The 15662-nt window shown below is 48.0% G+C and overlaps 1 protein-coding gene across 2 annotated transcripts; it reads left to right on the forward strand.

Annotated features, from left to right (window-relative positions):
• The first annotated feature begins 1295 nt into the window (after positions 1 to 1295).
• On the forward strand, positions 1296 to 14763 carry LOC147105321 (uncharacterized). 2 transcript variants are annotated; one of them, XM_086011573.1, is made up of 3 exons: positions 1296 to 1636; positions 2859 to 2935; positions 13058 to 14763. In XM_086011573.1, the coding sequence occupies exons 2-3, from the start codon at positions 2876 to 2878 to the stop codon at positions 14741 to 14743; spliced, it is 1746 nt and encodes a 581-aa protein (XP_085867699.1). In that variant the 5' UTR covers positions 1296 to 1636; positions 2859 to 2875; the 3' UTR covers positions 14744 to 14763. The 2 variants fall into 2 exon arrangements, with proteins under 2 accessions (XP_085867699.1, XP_085867700.1); XM_086011574.1 differs by lacking the exon at positions 2859 to 2935.
• Positions 14764 to 15662: the final 899 nt, after the last annotated feature.

Consider the following 15662-nt stretch of genomic DNA (forward strand, 5'->3'; position numbering starts at 1 on the left):
GACCTTGCAGAGCCTGACTGGGAAAAAAAAAGCAACGAGAAGTAAAAAAACTTATAGAAAACGGCTCCTGAATTTTGCCGGTAGATAGAGCTTTCTGGACTTTTAACCTCCGGTTAAACAAAAGTTTCCTGTACTTGCCTTAGAGGGAGTGCAACAATAATTCACTAGACTGATTTCTGGGATGGGAAGATTGTCCTGCAAAAAGAGATTGAGGAGACTATGCCTATATTTCCCAGAGTTTAGAAGAATGAGGGGTGATCTCATTGATACGTATAAAATTCTAAAGGTGCTTTATGGGGTAGATGCTGGGAGGATGTTTCCCCTGGTTGGGGAGTCTAGAACCAGGGGTCACAGTCTCAGAATAAGGGGTTGGCCATTTAGGACTGAGATGAGGAGAAATTTCTTCACTCAAAGGGTTGTGAATTCTTGGAATTCTCTACCCCAGAGGATTGTGGATGCTCAGTCGTTCAGTATATTCAAGACAGAGATCGATAGATTTTTGGACACTAAGGAAACCAAGGGATATGGGGATAGTGCGGGAAGGTGGATTTGATGTAGAAGATCAGCCATGATCTTATTGAATGGCAGAGCAGGCTCGAAGGGTCGAATGGCCTACTCCTGCTCCTATTTCTTATGGTTATTATGTTCAAGACATCTCAAAGCGCTTCACAGCCAATTAAGTACTTTTGAACTGTAGTCGTTGTTGTAATGTAGGGACAGATGGCAGCCAAATTGCACACGGCAAGATCCCACAAACAGCAATGAGATAAACGACCAGATAATCTGTTTTTGTGATGTTGGTCAGGTGATAAATGTTGGACAGGACACCGAGAGAGTTCTCCTGCTCGTCTATTAATAGTGCCATGGAATTTGTAATGCCCACCTGAGAAGGCAGACGGTGCTTCGGTTTAACATGTTATCCGAAATACGACACCTCCACCAGGCAGCACTCCCTTAAGCACTGCACTGGAGTGTCAGCCTAGCTTATGTGCTCAAGTATCTGTACTGTGGTCTTGAACTCATGACCTTCTGACTCAGAGGCGAGAGTTCTACCACTGGGCCAGCTGATGCTGTCACTGCAAATGCTGGGATACCTCTGTCTCAATAGCAGTAAGTACAAGAAAGTAAGGGAGATGATGGGAAATAAGCACAACACACACAAGATGGCAATGCTGAGGGGGCAGGCAGGAGATTGTGACATCACATAGGGGAATTTGTAGGATTGGTTACCCATAGTGCACTGCCAGTCAGCTTCCATCATCACCATCACTGATCAAAATACCATATCAACAAGTACCCAACTCAAGTAAAACAGCCCCATGTCGCTCTCTCCACGTCTCAGTAATGAAATGCACCACTCGGTAATGAACTGAGCTATACAGTCGGAGAAGGTCCCAATTCATGGTGTCGACTGAGTTAACAGATCACTAATTAGCCTAGGCTGGATAAGAAAAAAAAGAGGAAGGAACCTGCCAAGATCTACCATCGCTATCGAGTGACTCCTACTAGAAAGTGCGCTTGTGCAAGCCCTGAGCAAGTACAGGATTGGGCTAGAATATACTGAGGCTCTAACGTCAATTAGCTGCTGATATTCACTGTCCAGGGTGAGATATAAATGCTGGGCACTGGATAAGAGGTAACTGCAATTGCTGCCATAGTACCCCTACCAGCGAGACAGGAAGAAAGCTGAACTATGTAAAAATAACAGATACATGGGGAAGATTAGTTGATAGTTTTGCAACGATTGAATCAAATTTACAGTCTGTTCGAGATATTCTCTGGGTTCAACATCACTGCTCCCTCCTGTAGGTAGATCCCATGTCCCTTATGTTCAGGAGTTTACCCTCACTGCCAATATTCTCTCAGAACCTCCCGTGCAGCCGCCTCGTCTGCTTTTCAACGCGCAAAACCGCGCATGCGTGGTATTTTGAATGGGCCACTCAACCCCTTAAAGGTGCTGCGCACCCAAAAAAAAGGGGGAAGATAGCTACTGCCCAATATCTAGTGATACAATAGCATGACCCAGGACCATAATAATAAAGCCCCGTGTTAAATGAACGGGATACTATAACCTTACATGTGACTCCACATGAACGTCCCCATTCTTCGAAAGGCAAATGAAAATGAACAAGCTGGATTATTTTACAATTCTTAAGTGAACGAACAAAGAAGCATTGATGCTCTGCAGTCAAACTTGGAAGGTGCAGTCACCTCAGTGGACACTCCTAGTGGTAGGAGCCTGTGACACCAATCGTAAGATTTCTCTGGGATGCTCATACTGGGGCCAAGCAGGCTCCAGGGCTCCACCATCCTCTCCTCCTTGGACAGGCTGAGTGAATGAATGGATAGGGGCCCAATCAGATCACAGATCTCCTATAATCTGCTCTCTTGCCGATCAGTGGGAGTGCTGAGCTTCAGCCTGGTGACAGGGGCAGTTGTGCCCTCTCTCAACACGACAGTTATGTCTGGACTATTGCCACCCCCTCAACTATCGCCTGCCCTGGTGCCAGAAAGCCAGCTGGTCCAGATTGTCCTGGAAGATGCCAAGTTGTTGTAATCTGCAGCTGGGCTGTCTCATGCCTGAGCTCCAAGAGGTCGATGGCCATAAGCATTTCAAGAGCCCTTGACTGATCCACAGCAGCCTTTCACCACCCATGCTGGTACCACTGGGGGCGCACCTGATAGGAGCAGCAGAATAACTAAGAGAGCACTTAAAACAGGCACTATGGGCTCAAACCTGAGTGATAATTAGCATGTAGGCAATTGTGTAAGTAGGTAAAATTATAGTCCTTTTGAAATCAATGATAATAAGGAAATGGTGGACATGTTGAATAATTACTTTGCATCGGTATTTACAGTAGAGGAAGAGGATAGCATGCCGGAAATCCCAAGGAAACTAATACTGAATCAGGGACAGGGACTCAACAAAATTAATGTAAGCAAATTAACAGTACTGAAGAAAATAATGGCACTAAAGAGTGACAAATCCCCAGGACTAGATGGTTTTCATCCCAGGGTTTTGCAGGAAGTAGGTGAGCAAATTGCAGATGCCTTAACTATAATCTTCCAAAGTTCTCTCGATTCAGGAACTGTTCCTTTAAATTGGAAAATTGCGCATGTCACTCCGCTATTTAAGAATGGTGAGAGAGGGAAACCTGGGAATTATGGACCAGTTAGCCTAACATCTGTTGCTGGGAAATTACTAGAGTCTATAATTAAGGATAGGGTGACTGAACACCTCAAACATTTTCAGTTGATCAGAGAGAACCACCATGGATTTGTGAAAGGTAGGTCATGTCTGACAAACCTGATTGAATTTTTTGAAGAGGTGACTAAAGTAGTGGCCAGGGGAATGTCTATGGATATTATTTATATGGATTTCCAGAAGGCATTTGATAAAGTCCCTCATAAGAGACTGTTAACTAAAGTTAAAGCCCATGGAATTGAAGGCAAATTATTGACCTGAGCGGCAGGAGACAGAGAGTAGGGATAATGGGCAGGTACTGTAATTGGCAGAATGTGACTAGTGGTGTCCCGCAGGGATCTGTGTTGGGTCCCCAATTATTCATTGTATTTATTAACGACTTGGATAATGAGATAGAAAGTTATATATCCAAATTTGCCGATGACACAAAGATAGGTGGCATTGTAGGCAGTGTAGATGAAAGCATAAAATTACAAAAGGATATTGATAGATTAAGTGAATGGGCAAAACTGTGGCAAATGGATTTCAATGTAAGCAAATGTGAGGTCATCCACTTTGGACCTAAAAAGGATAGAACAGGGTACTTTCTAAATGATGAAAGCTAAAAACAGTGGAGGTCCAAAGATCCTGGGGGCCCAAGTACATAGATCATTAAAATGTCATGAACAGGTACAGAACAAAATCAAAAAGGCTAATGGAATGCTGGCCTTTATATGTCGAGGACTAGAATACAAGGGGGTAAAAGTTATGCTACAGCTATTCAAAACCCTGGTTAGACCACCTGGAGCACTGTGAGCAGTTCTGGGCACCACACCTTAGGAAGGATCTATTGGCCTTGGAGGGAGTGGAGCGTAGGTTTACCAGAATGATACCCGGACTCCAAGGGTTAAGTTAAGAGGAGAGATTTCACAAACTGGGGTGGTATTCCCTGGAATTTAGATGGTAAAGTGGTGATTTGCTTGAAGTTTTCAAGATATTAAGGGGAACAGATAGGTTAGGTAGAGAGAGAAACTATTTCTGCTGGTCAGGGGAGTCTAGGACAAGAGGGCATAGTCTCAAAGTTGGAGCCAGATGTTTCAGGACTGAAATTAGGAAACACTTCTACACACAAAGGGTGGTAGAAGTTTGCAATTATCTTCAGCAAACGGCAATTGATGCTAGATCAATTGTTCATTTTAAATCTGAGATTGATAGATTTTTGTTAACTAAAGATATTAAGCGATATGGGGCAAAGGTGGGTATATGGAGTTGGGTTGTAGATCAGCCATGATCTCATTGAATGGTGGAACAGGCTCGAGGGGGCTAAATGGCCGACTCCTGTTCCTATTTCTTATGTTATGTTCTTATGTAAATGGCCTACTCCTGTTCCTATGTTCCTATCTTTGTGTGCAGAGAGTGCTCCTATTGTAGCTGGTGACCCTGCAGTGTTAGTTGACATCAATATTAATGTAGACAAGAATATCTTTGGGCAGATGCAATTTATTCAAGGGTGGAAGGACTGGGACAGATGTTGGACATGACTTTTAATTGAGAGAAGCAGGGAATATTCAGCCAGAGCACTCTTCAATGGGTTACTGCTGATCGCACACCAGTTGCACATGAATGGAGTGGAAGCACTTGTGATTCATGAAAGACGTGGGGTTGTGTGAAGGAGCCTGCAGACGACATGGGTGTAGTCGATACACCCTGGAATTGGGGGAATCCTGCAATCTGTGCAAACCCCAGAGACCTATCCTGCTACAATGGAATGTCAGCCATGGTTCAGTTGGTAGCACTCTCACCTCTGAGTCAGTAGGTTATGGGTTCAAGCCCCACTCCAGAGACTTGAGCACATAATCCAGGCTGACACTCCAGTGCAGTACTGAAGGAGTGCTGCACTGTCAGATGTGGAATCTTTCAGACAAGATGTTCAATCAAGATCCCATCTTTCTTCTCAGGTTGATGTAAAAGATGTAAAAGATGTGCGGGTTAGGTTAATTGACCATTTTCTCATTGCTGTTTGTGACATCTTGCTGAGCACAAATTGGCTGCTACATTTCCCTACATTACAACAATGACTGTACTTCAGAAATACTTCATTGACTGTATTGCACTTTGGGACGTCCTGAGGTCATGAAAGGCGCTATACAAATTCAAGTTGTTTCTTTGATGAAAGTGTTTGCTCTTGTTGTAGGTGGCAACACAACTCTGGCAGCCTTCCCAGCGAAGTGCAGCGTCCTTATGCACTGTTCCTCAGTCCTGGGCCTATACATTCTGTTTGGAGGGTGAAGATTCCTGTGAGCTCATCTCCTTCTATTTTGCCTCCTATTCCTGCAGTTTGGTTTACTCTTGCCTCCTGTTTCTGCTTCTCCTTCTTGTTTTCTAGCCAGAGTGGAAATGTCAGAAGGAGGCCCTTGAAGAAAAGAATCCTTTCCAGAAGCCCTTTAAGAGTTCAGAAGGTTGTACAGCCGCTACAAGCTTTTTATAATCACCTGAGCAGCAAAAAGTAAAACTATCTCATACAAGCAAAATGTCTCCCGAACCTTTTCAGTGGTATAACTGAAAGCAATTGAGGCTCCCTTTGAGTACAGCTGGTAATGGCTACCTTCTGACTTGTACCACCCATGGTTGGTGAGTGGGTTGAGGACCTGGTGGTAGAAATGCAGGTAGAGACAAAACTAGTGTTGGGGTCCTGACGGAGTTCTGGCCAACAATTACAGGCCCAAACTCTGGCTGCCTGAATTGGCATCCGCCCACAAATTGGAACAGGGGACAACCAGCAGTGAGTCGGCGGGTCAGTTTATTTTAAGCGATTTTATTCCACTACGGCCCCATTTTTAGGCATAAATGGGGTGATAATGAGGTCATTATTGCCCCTTCTGGCCTCTTAGCCTTAGCTACCCCCAACTTGTGCTCTCCAAGGGAGGGAAAAGAACATCCTTAGTGCCAATATCTCCTACCAGGTATGGGATAGGATCGAGGAACAGCACCTCATCTTTCCATTAGGCACTTTACAGCCTTCTGGACTCAACATAGAGTTCAACAATTTCAGATCATAACCTCGGCCCCTATCATATTTATATTTTTTATCCACACTTTTTGTTTGTGCCTTCTGCTCTTCTCTCCCACAGGGCAGCTGTCTTTCATTCTGCCAGTTCCATTCACACTTCATCTCGAGCCAGCCTTTGTTTCTTAACCTGCCCCATTACCATCTCCTCTTGCCTTGAATATCTCTTAATGCCTCTTAACTTCTCCTGCCTTCCATCCTATCACAGACCTTCTCTTTTGTTCTTTCATCCCCTCCCCCCTTTCCCAGCTCCTACACTTGCTTAAAAATCTGTTCCATTTCCTGCTTTTTTCCAGTTCTGACGAAAGGTCATCGACCTGAAACATTAACTCTGTTTCTCTCTTCACAGATGCTGCCTGACCTGCTGAGTATCTCCAGCATTTTCTGTTTATATTTCAGATTTCCAGCCTCTGCAGTATTTTCTTTCTGTATGGGATAGGGTCAGTCTGGTGTTATTTAATCTCCTCACCCGAAATCCTTTACCCTGAAAGTTCTTTCCTGTACAGCTTCTTTCTTCATTTTTTATCAGCAGATTTGCTTCCTAAACTTTAGTTGCGCACATTTACGGGAAGCCAGTTCTGCTGCTTGTTTGCAGATAATGGCGTGACCATTGTCTCAAAGAGGGCTCCTTCCTCAGCCCCCAGGAGGTGAAGACCTGATGAATGATCGCTGCATGTCAACAAGCTGCAAAAGCACTTGGTAATCATTTCTAGAAAGCTTTTACATAATTTCATCCCCAGTGTCCCTGGGTGGGAAGGTGCTGATGTAACTGTCTGTCCAACAACCTGCCAGCCACTCTAGTGCACTTAACAAAATAAAGAGGTTTGATTAGAATGTGGTATCATTCAGGATAGACCCACCAGACATGGTGCTGTAGTGACAAAACTCAGTCGAAGGATCACCGGCTTATAATAAGGCAATAGGTGCTCAGTAAAAGCTGACAGATCTCATCAATTGACAGTAATTTACAGACTGAACTAAATGATTTATCCTTACAAAACTGACAGGCAATTTAGCTTTTATTCACACACACACACACTGGACCATTAAAGTACTGCTGGGTTTCTTTCTGTAATGTCCCATTTGTTCAACCACGTCTTATTAGTTGGTTTCAAACAATAGCTTCTGGGAAAGGTCTTAAGCCTGGATTCGGAACTCCCGGCAGGAGTGGTGTGTGTGTGTGTGTGTGTGTGTGTGTGTGGGGTTGGTGGGGGGGGCAGGGAGTGGGGCATGTCGGAGCAGGCGGGGAGCAGTCCGGCTGTCCAGAGAGTGAGGCCCGGGTGATTATTACTTCTGAGCCTCACCTACACAGGGCCTGTCAGTCTCTGGCCCGAAGTTGTCAGGAATCGCTAGCTGGGTGGGAGCAGGGTTTTGGGCGGTCGGAGGCTGCCACCAGGGACCCAGAGGAATGGTCTCCATCAGTTAGGCAAGTGCTTAGGATGACATCGCAGTCGGGGGAGTGGGAGGGAAGTCCAGGACAAGGGAGGCCCATGGTTGCTTTGTGGGCCTAGAGGAGCACCTTCTATTCCTCCAGGCCCACAAGAAAACAAAAAGGATTACATATAATTGACCTTTCTGGGCCTGTTCTTGCTACCATAGCACACACTATTCCCTGGCAAATATGGCCAAACGTGAGTGGTCTGCTTTGCAAATGATGCAGAAGAGCAACATGGGAAGATGCTAGCCGAGGATTTGGGTAAGGCCTGAAAACGGGCGCGGGGATCGTGATGCTCGATCACCCTGCACCCATTCAGAGGACTGCAGACAGCATGCAAATTTCATCCTGCCTGCTGATTAGCACAATTGTACACCCTGCTGAGTGGCTGACTGCTCTGCAGGGGGCCCAAGTTTGTGCGAGGCTAGCACCAATTAAAGCTAGCCTGTACTTCTTAAAGGCAGTCTGCACCTCTTAAAGGGGAGGTGCCTTCTGCCTGCAATAGGTGATTGAAGTGGCTGGGAAGACAGTGGACAACAAAGTTATAAAGGTGGCGCAACAGGGGAGAGAGTACACCTAGGTTCTCCGATGAAGCTCTGGAGGCCTTGGTCTAGGAGGTCACCTCCAGGAGAGAGGTCCTCTTTCCACATGGGGCGAGGAGGCCCTCCGGGCAACAGACCAGAGTACAGTGTGAGCAGACAGCCACTGTGGTGAATGTCAGCAGTGTAGCCCCGAGGACCTGGACTCAGTGCAGGAAGAAGTTTAATGACCTCACACGAGTGGTCAAGGTCAGAGAATTCATCTTCAAATGCCATATCCCACCATCTACACCACTAGCCTCACACAATGCTCAATGCACCACAACCCAATCATTCTCCTACCAACAATGTCTAGCAAACACGACTCACACCTCACATTCATAGTTTCAGCTCACCCTCACACTTACCACTGCTGCAAGCCTCACACCCACATCTCACAGCTGGAACACACTGTCAGTTATTCAACCATGACAGGTACTTCACCCAAACACATCACACCACACTCACTGACACACTTTCCTCTCTCTTACAGGACAAGGTGGCACATAACCAGCGCCAGCAGACCTTAACCGGTGGGGGACAGGCTCGCCTGCATCACCTCATCCCCATGGAGGAGACGGTGCTGGCCGTTCTTGGCAGGGGCATGGCTGAGCCCTTGGCCAGCAGCGAGACTGAAAGAATAGAAAATGGCGGCATCTTCATACGTTATCCTCCTTCTGACATCCCACTTCCCCCTCATCTCACAATCTCTTCTGATTTACAATCAGCATATGGTGTAAGCGTGCTCCTATTTCATCCCCCCTCCCCTCACCGTAACCCTAAGCTTGTGCCTTTCTCATTTCACACACCCAAGAAATCCAGCCTGCCCAGCAAGGTGGTTGACAAAGATGAGGGAAAGGAGAGCAAAGAAGAAGAAGAAACACTGTCACTCAATTTCACACTCCCAGGCACCAGCTCAGATACTGACACTCCGTGTACTTTAGAGGATAGATTAGATGCGGGATCTGCGCGTGCTGAGACACTGGGCATGCGTGGGCTGCAGCCACAGCAGAAGGAAAGGGTAGCGCAGCTGCCAGCTCCACGGAGGGCAAAGTCGCACACGAGTTCTGCTGCACAGGTCTCAGATGAAGATTTCAATGATGGGGTGGCCTACAGAAGAACGCTGATGGATATGCACAATGAAATGCCAGAAAGCCTGAATGCAATGTCAAGGAGTATGGAGAAGTCCAGCTCCAGCCTTGCACACGTCTTTGGGCAGAGCTTGGAAGGGATGGGCAGACCCATTAACACACTTGTGGACTCAACCATCATGCTGTGTCTGATGGCCGTAATCTCAGCTTCCATTGCAGCACAAGCAGAAGCCACCCAACATCTGAGTGCTGCAACGGAAGCTCAGACTGAAGTCATGCAAGCTCAGCTTGCTGCCACGCAAGCACATCATGGCTGGGTTTACCAATGTTGAAATGGGCTTGCAGGGTGTCACAGCAATCCAGCAGTCTGTACTCCAGCGGATTATTAGGATTGTTGAGATGCTGCCTCAGGGGAGTTTCAATGGATCCATAGAGGTCGACCCTGCTGTCGGCTCTCAGGATGACAGCATTCATACTCCCACCACTGCCACTCCGCCAGTGCCCTTGCTGCTGCCTGTCAGTCAGCCAAACCAGACTGCTGCCGTGCATGCTGAGGTGGTGCAGTCCAAGCTGGGACAACTAGGCACAGAGCTGCCCGAGGTCATCCTGTAATTTCATCTGCAATCTTCCCCACTGAAAGTCAGCAGCCTTCCACCAGCCCTGCTGCAGCCACTGGGGTAGCACTGCATAGAAGCACTAGGATAGGCAAAGACAGACGCAAGACACTCACTAAGGGAATGCACAAGTGTGATTAGTTGATTTTTTTAATGTAATATTAGATACATATATGGATAAAGTTGGATTGGAAAGTTTGCTTTGTGGTGGTTTTTATTTCAGCATTGTGGCCAAGAGGACGCTGTGGTGGTCAATAACAGAGGGAAGGTAAGGTTTGGGACAAATGTTGAATGAGGAATTGGGGCTGTGGTCACTGGTACCGCAGGCGGATGATTCGATCCTGGATATCCCGGCCAGAAAGGGGCTGTCTGGGTTGCCTCCTTCCTTCCGCTTTTTCCTCTTCTGCTTCCTCCTTTTCCACTTCCTCCTCTTCCTCTTCCTCCTCCTGCTCCTGAGCTGATGGCCGTATCCCTGGTGGCAAGGGCTGTGCCCTCATGATGGCCAGGTTGTGGTGGATACAGCAGACCACGATGAATCGGGACACACGAGTACTTTAGGGCTCCTCCATGGCGATCCAGACAGCGCAACCGTTGCTCCAGCACCCCAATGGTCTGCCCTTTGATGTTTCCTGTGACAGAAAGGCTCTCATTGTACACGTGTGGTTAGGTTGTGGAGCGGAGTCATGAGCCAGGTTGTCAAGGGTTGTTGCCCAGTCGCCACCTTCTGGTTTATCTTGGTGACTCAAAGACTGAGGGAACAGCAGACTGGCACAGAATAAAAGCATCATGACTTGTTGCCAGGATTCTGGGCATTCACCATGGTCACGCACCAACTGCACATCCAGCGAGTGGAAACCTTTGCGGTTGGGGTACATCTCAACATTTAGAAGTGACACAAGCAAAGCCACGTGTGTATAGTCGATGGCGCCCTGCACCGTGAGGAAGCCCGCTATCCTGGCAAAGCCACGTGCATGCAGTCGATGGCGCCCTGCACCGTGAGGAAGCCTGCTATCCTGGTAAAGCCACGTGCATGCAGTCGATGGCGCCCTGCACCGTGAGGAAGCCTGCTATCCTGGTAAAGCCATGTGCACGCTCCGCCTGCTTCTCTCTGGTCAGAGAGAAGACAATGAAGTCCCCTCTCCTGCCATAAAGAGCGTCTCTCACCTCTTTTATGCAGCAGTGGACGGCAAACTGGGAGATGTTACAGGTGTCGCCTGCTCCAGCCTGGAAGGATCCCAACACAAAGAAATTCAGAGCTACGGCCACCTTCACAGCCACTGGCAGCGCTGTCCTTGCCCTGGAGTGAGGCTGCAGGTCTGGTTGTAAGAGCTAGCAGAGTCCTGTGAGCGCCTCCTTCATAAAGCGCAGACCCCTCACACACTGCTCCTGGCTCAGGCTGAGGTAAGAGAACTGCTCTCGGAAGACCCTAGGTGGGTAAAGCCTCCTGCTGAGAGTCCTTCTCCCATTCCTCCTCCCTCTGCGAGCAGCTTCTCCTCTTCTTTGCTGCCTCTGCTCCATCTCCTTATCACGCTGCAGGCCAAGGGGGATGACAACTAGAGCACCCATGACCAGAGCCCTTGAAATCAGAAGCAAGACCTTCTCCACTTGCAGCACCACTCCCCATCATCTCACCAACTTTAAACAACTCTAGAAACCTGCAAGCATTTCCATAAACTTACACGGTCAGTAGAAATCAAAAAGCAAGTTAGCTGAAAGTTGGTGATGATCCCTTTAAATATTGCTAGTGGGGGGTCCTTCCTGCTGCTGAACACATGTTCAGCTGTGCGAGGTTAAAACGAGGGGTTAGTTGCAGCAATGACAATTAAAATAGCAGCGCCGGCATCAAATCAGCGATATACGCTGATGGACGTCTCGACCTGCCTACTCACCATACTTCCAGCGCACACTCCTAAAGGCCGCCCGACCACCCTTACCACGAGCAGCGCACGCAGACTTCTGGTGGGGGCTGCGCCAGACGCCATTTTGGACCCAATTCGGCACCCGTAGCACCCAAACAAATGGGTGCTACGCAACTGCATTTTTAGCCCGCTCTCTCTATTTCATTCTCTCCCACCCTGTGGGGAGGCCGCTGGCCTCTGCTCAACAGCTTGTAGCATCGGGACAGCCAGCACTGGGGAATAAGTGCTGAGAAATGTCCTTTAACTGTCCCCCGCCTTCCTGGGTTGCTGGAGTTACTGCAGCATCGAGCCCTGAGGTTCGAGTAGGCTTTAAGAAGGTGGAGATAGACAGATTTTTGAAAGGTAAGGGAGTCAAAGGTTATGGGGAGCGGGCAGGGAAGTGGAGTTGAGGCCAAGATCAGATCAGCCATGATCTTATTGAATGGCGGAGCAGGCTCAAGTGGCCAAATGACCTATTCCTGCTCCTATGTCTTATGTTCTTATAAAGAATACTATACTGGAACCGAAATAATACAAATTCTGTGTAGTCTTCTTAACATAAAATTGATGTTCTGGCACAATAGGGCTATGGAATGTGAATACAATTCACTGCACAGTGTTTGGTGCAAAGTGTACTATCACAGCGAGGCACTCTGGGCCGAGGTCTTCTGCAGAGGGAAGGAAGGGAAACAAGGTGATGCCTGCAATGTTGCTTAAAGAATGTTCTGGGATCATTACAGTCTATGACAGAGGTAATGCTTTGCTTAAACACCTAATCGGGGAAATAGGTAAAAAAGCAATTATACAAAAAGTGCAGAGAAGGGGAGAGTAGGAGAAATCAACTTCTGCAATTTTCAGCCTGATTGATGTTTCTTTATTAATAGGTCTCTATAAGGTATACACACACTGCCATTAAAGGGTGTGAGCAACCTCAGGCCTAACATACACTTACCAACATCTCAGTCAAGAATTACATTAGGAGACTTATAGAATGCTCTAATGTTCAGGGTATGGGGAAAATAAAATAAATAAATAAGGACTACCCCTGATGAGATTAAATCCCATTCACGATAAGTTTGTTTGTGTACAAAACCTCTCTCATTACTGAAATATAAAATATTAAGGCTACAATTATTTATTTTATGAGATTAGTCATGGCTAACATTTTCAAAAAATAAAATTCACATTAGCTTTATACAGACCACTTGAGAATCTGGAGCAGCGAAGCAACACTAGCAGAGCCCTGGAGCATGGAAGCAACACTGGCAGAGTCAAGGAGCACCGAGGCAACACTGGCAGAGTCCAGGAGCACCGAGGCAACACTGGCAGAGTCCAGGAGCACCAAGGCAACAATGACAGAGTCCAGGAGCACCAAGGCAACACTGGCAAAGTCCAGGAGCACCAAGGCAACAATGGCAGAGTCCAGGAGCACCAAGGCAACACTGGCAGAGGCCTGGGGCACTGAGACAAAAGTAGCAGTGGCCTGGGACACTGAGGCAACAGTGAAAGAGGCCTGGGGCTCTGAGGCAACACTGGCAGAGGCCTGGAGAACAGACGCAACACCGGAAGAGGCCTGGGGCTCTGAGGCAACGCTAGCAGAGGCCTGGAAAACAGAAGCAACACCGGAAGCGGCCTGGGGCTCTGAGGCAACACTGGCAGAGGCTTGGAAAACAGAAGCAACACCGGAAGAGGCCTGGGGCTCTGAGGCAACACTAGCAGAGGCCTGGAGAACAGACTCAACACCGGAAGAGGCCTGGGGCTCTGAGGCAACACTGGCAGAGGCCTGGAGAACAGACTCAACACCGGAAGAGGCCTGGGGCTCTGAGGCAACGCTGGCAGAGGCCTGGAGAACAGACTCAACACCGGAAGAGGCCTGGGGCTCTGAGGCAACACTGGCAGAGGCCTGGAGAACAGACTCAACACCGGAAGAGGCCTGGGGCTCTGAGGCAACGCTGGCAGAGGCCTGGAGAACAGACTCAACACCGGAAGAGGCCTGGGGCTCTGAGGCAACACTGGCAGAGGCCTGGAGAACAGACTCAACACCGGAAGAGGCCTGGGGCTCTGAGGCAACACTAGCAGAGGCCTGGAGAACAGACTCAACACCGGAAGAGGCCTGGGGCTCTGAGGCAACACTGGCAGAGGCCTGGAGAACAGACTCAACACCGGAAGAGGCCTGGGGCTCTGAGGCAACACTAGCAGAGGCCTGGAGAACAGACACAACACCGGAAGAGGCCTGGGGCTCTGAGGCAACACCGGCAGAGGCTTGGAGAACAGAGGTAACACCAGAAGAGGCCTGGGGCTCTGAGGCAACACCGGCAGAGGCCTGGAGAACAGAGGTAACACCAAAAGAGGCCTGGGGCTCTGAGGCAACACTGGCAGAGGCCTGGAGCATTGAGCCAACATTGACAGAGTCCTGGAGAATAGAGACAACACTGGAAAAGGCTTGGGGCACTGAGGTAACATTGGCGGAGGCCTGGAGCACCAAGACAACACTGACAGAGTTCTGGAGCACTGAGCCAATATTGGCAGAGGTGTGGAGAACAGAGGCAACACTGGCAGAGGCATGGAGCACCAAGGTATCACTGACAGAGGCCTGGAGAACAGAGGCAGCACTGACAGAGGCCTGGAGCACCAAGGTATCACTGACAGAGGCCTGGAGAACAGAGGCAGCACTGGTACGGGCCTGGAGCATGGAGGCAACACTACAGAAGTCTGGAGAACAGAGGCAGCGCCGGCAGCGGCCTGAAGCACGGAGACAACACCGGCAGATGTCTAGAGCATGGCGACAACATTGGATGAGGCTTGGAGCACGCAGGCCAGACTATCTGCGGCCTGGAGCCTTTGGGTACAGAAGGATCTGTAGTGCGGGGCAATGAGTTTTTAAAATGATTGTTGTATAAAACATTGACTATTGGTGACATCATTTTGAGAGGGAGGTTGGGGAGAGAGATATTATCATTTTGTTAGAAATTTTGAAAACAGAAGTGTTTCTTCAATCCCCACACAATGCCACTAACACAGAGTGACCAGAGGAAACCTTCCCCCAATTGTTCTGGCTGGGAATCTATTTAAAACATCCTCTAATCTATGTAGAAAGAACAAGATGATTCCTTCTCGCCCCTAATCTCGCTCATGACTTCTTCATATTGTACTCATGTCCGCTAGCTTGGGTTATTCAAAGCCCGGGTTAAATAATCTCCACACACATCGACATTAGCTATGCCTCCTAGCATTTAAAAAAAAACTGGACCATGTCCCCTCTCACTCTACTCTCCGCTTCAGATATAAAGCCCTGAGTCCTGGAACCACCCTGGTCATTCTGAACGGTTTCTAATGCATCCATGTATTCCCTGGAGGGACACAGGGGACCGATGGCTTGTGTCCCCTTAAGCCCATTAATAGTCAGTAGTGATTTAAAACTGGGACATTATGTACCTGTGCAAGCAGACAGGATGTGTGAATTTGAATGTAGCCAGGCTTCACCAACCAGCAACAACTTTTATCTTTGATTTTGCCCCTTATATTTTAGTTGAATTTTGCACAGATCAACATTAAAGTCTGGGAACAGAAACCTTTCCCATTTAATCCACCCAGTGTTCAGCACCCAACATTCCCAGATTAGATGTAACACTGGCAGATACAGAGTAATGTTCATTCTGATCTCAGAACAGTGCCCTACTATGCATCAGCGTATAATTTCTGCTCCAAATGCCATTTATTAGTATGACCTCCGTGTATGAGGTTACCAATTTAGTATCAATTTGTGCTGCATTCGACAACGTTGCGCTTGTGGCT

The sequence above is a fragment of the Somniosus microcephalus genome, chromosome 18 (genome assembly GCF_052327205.1).
Source record: "Somniosus microcephalus isolate GS21.2 chromosome 18, FLI_Smic_1.0, whole genome shotgun sequence".
Classification (NCBI taxonomy): Eukaryota; Metazoa; Chordata; class Chondrichthyes; order Squaliformes; family Somniosidae; genus Somniosus; species Somniosus microcephalus.

Coding starts and splice junctions, on each gene's coding strand:
- LOC147105321 (XM_086011573.1), top strand. CDS start 2,876: ATGCCGGAAATCCCAAGGAAACTAATACTGAATCAGGGACAGGGACTC. Junction 2,936..13,057: donor AGGGACTCAACAAAATTAAT/GTAAGCAAATTA, acceptor AATTCACATTAG/CTTTATACAGACCACTTGAG.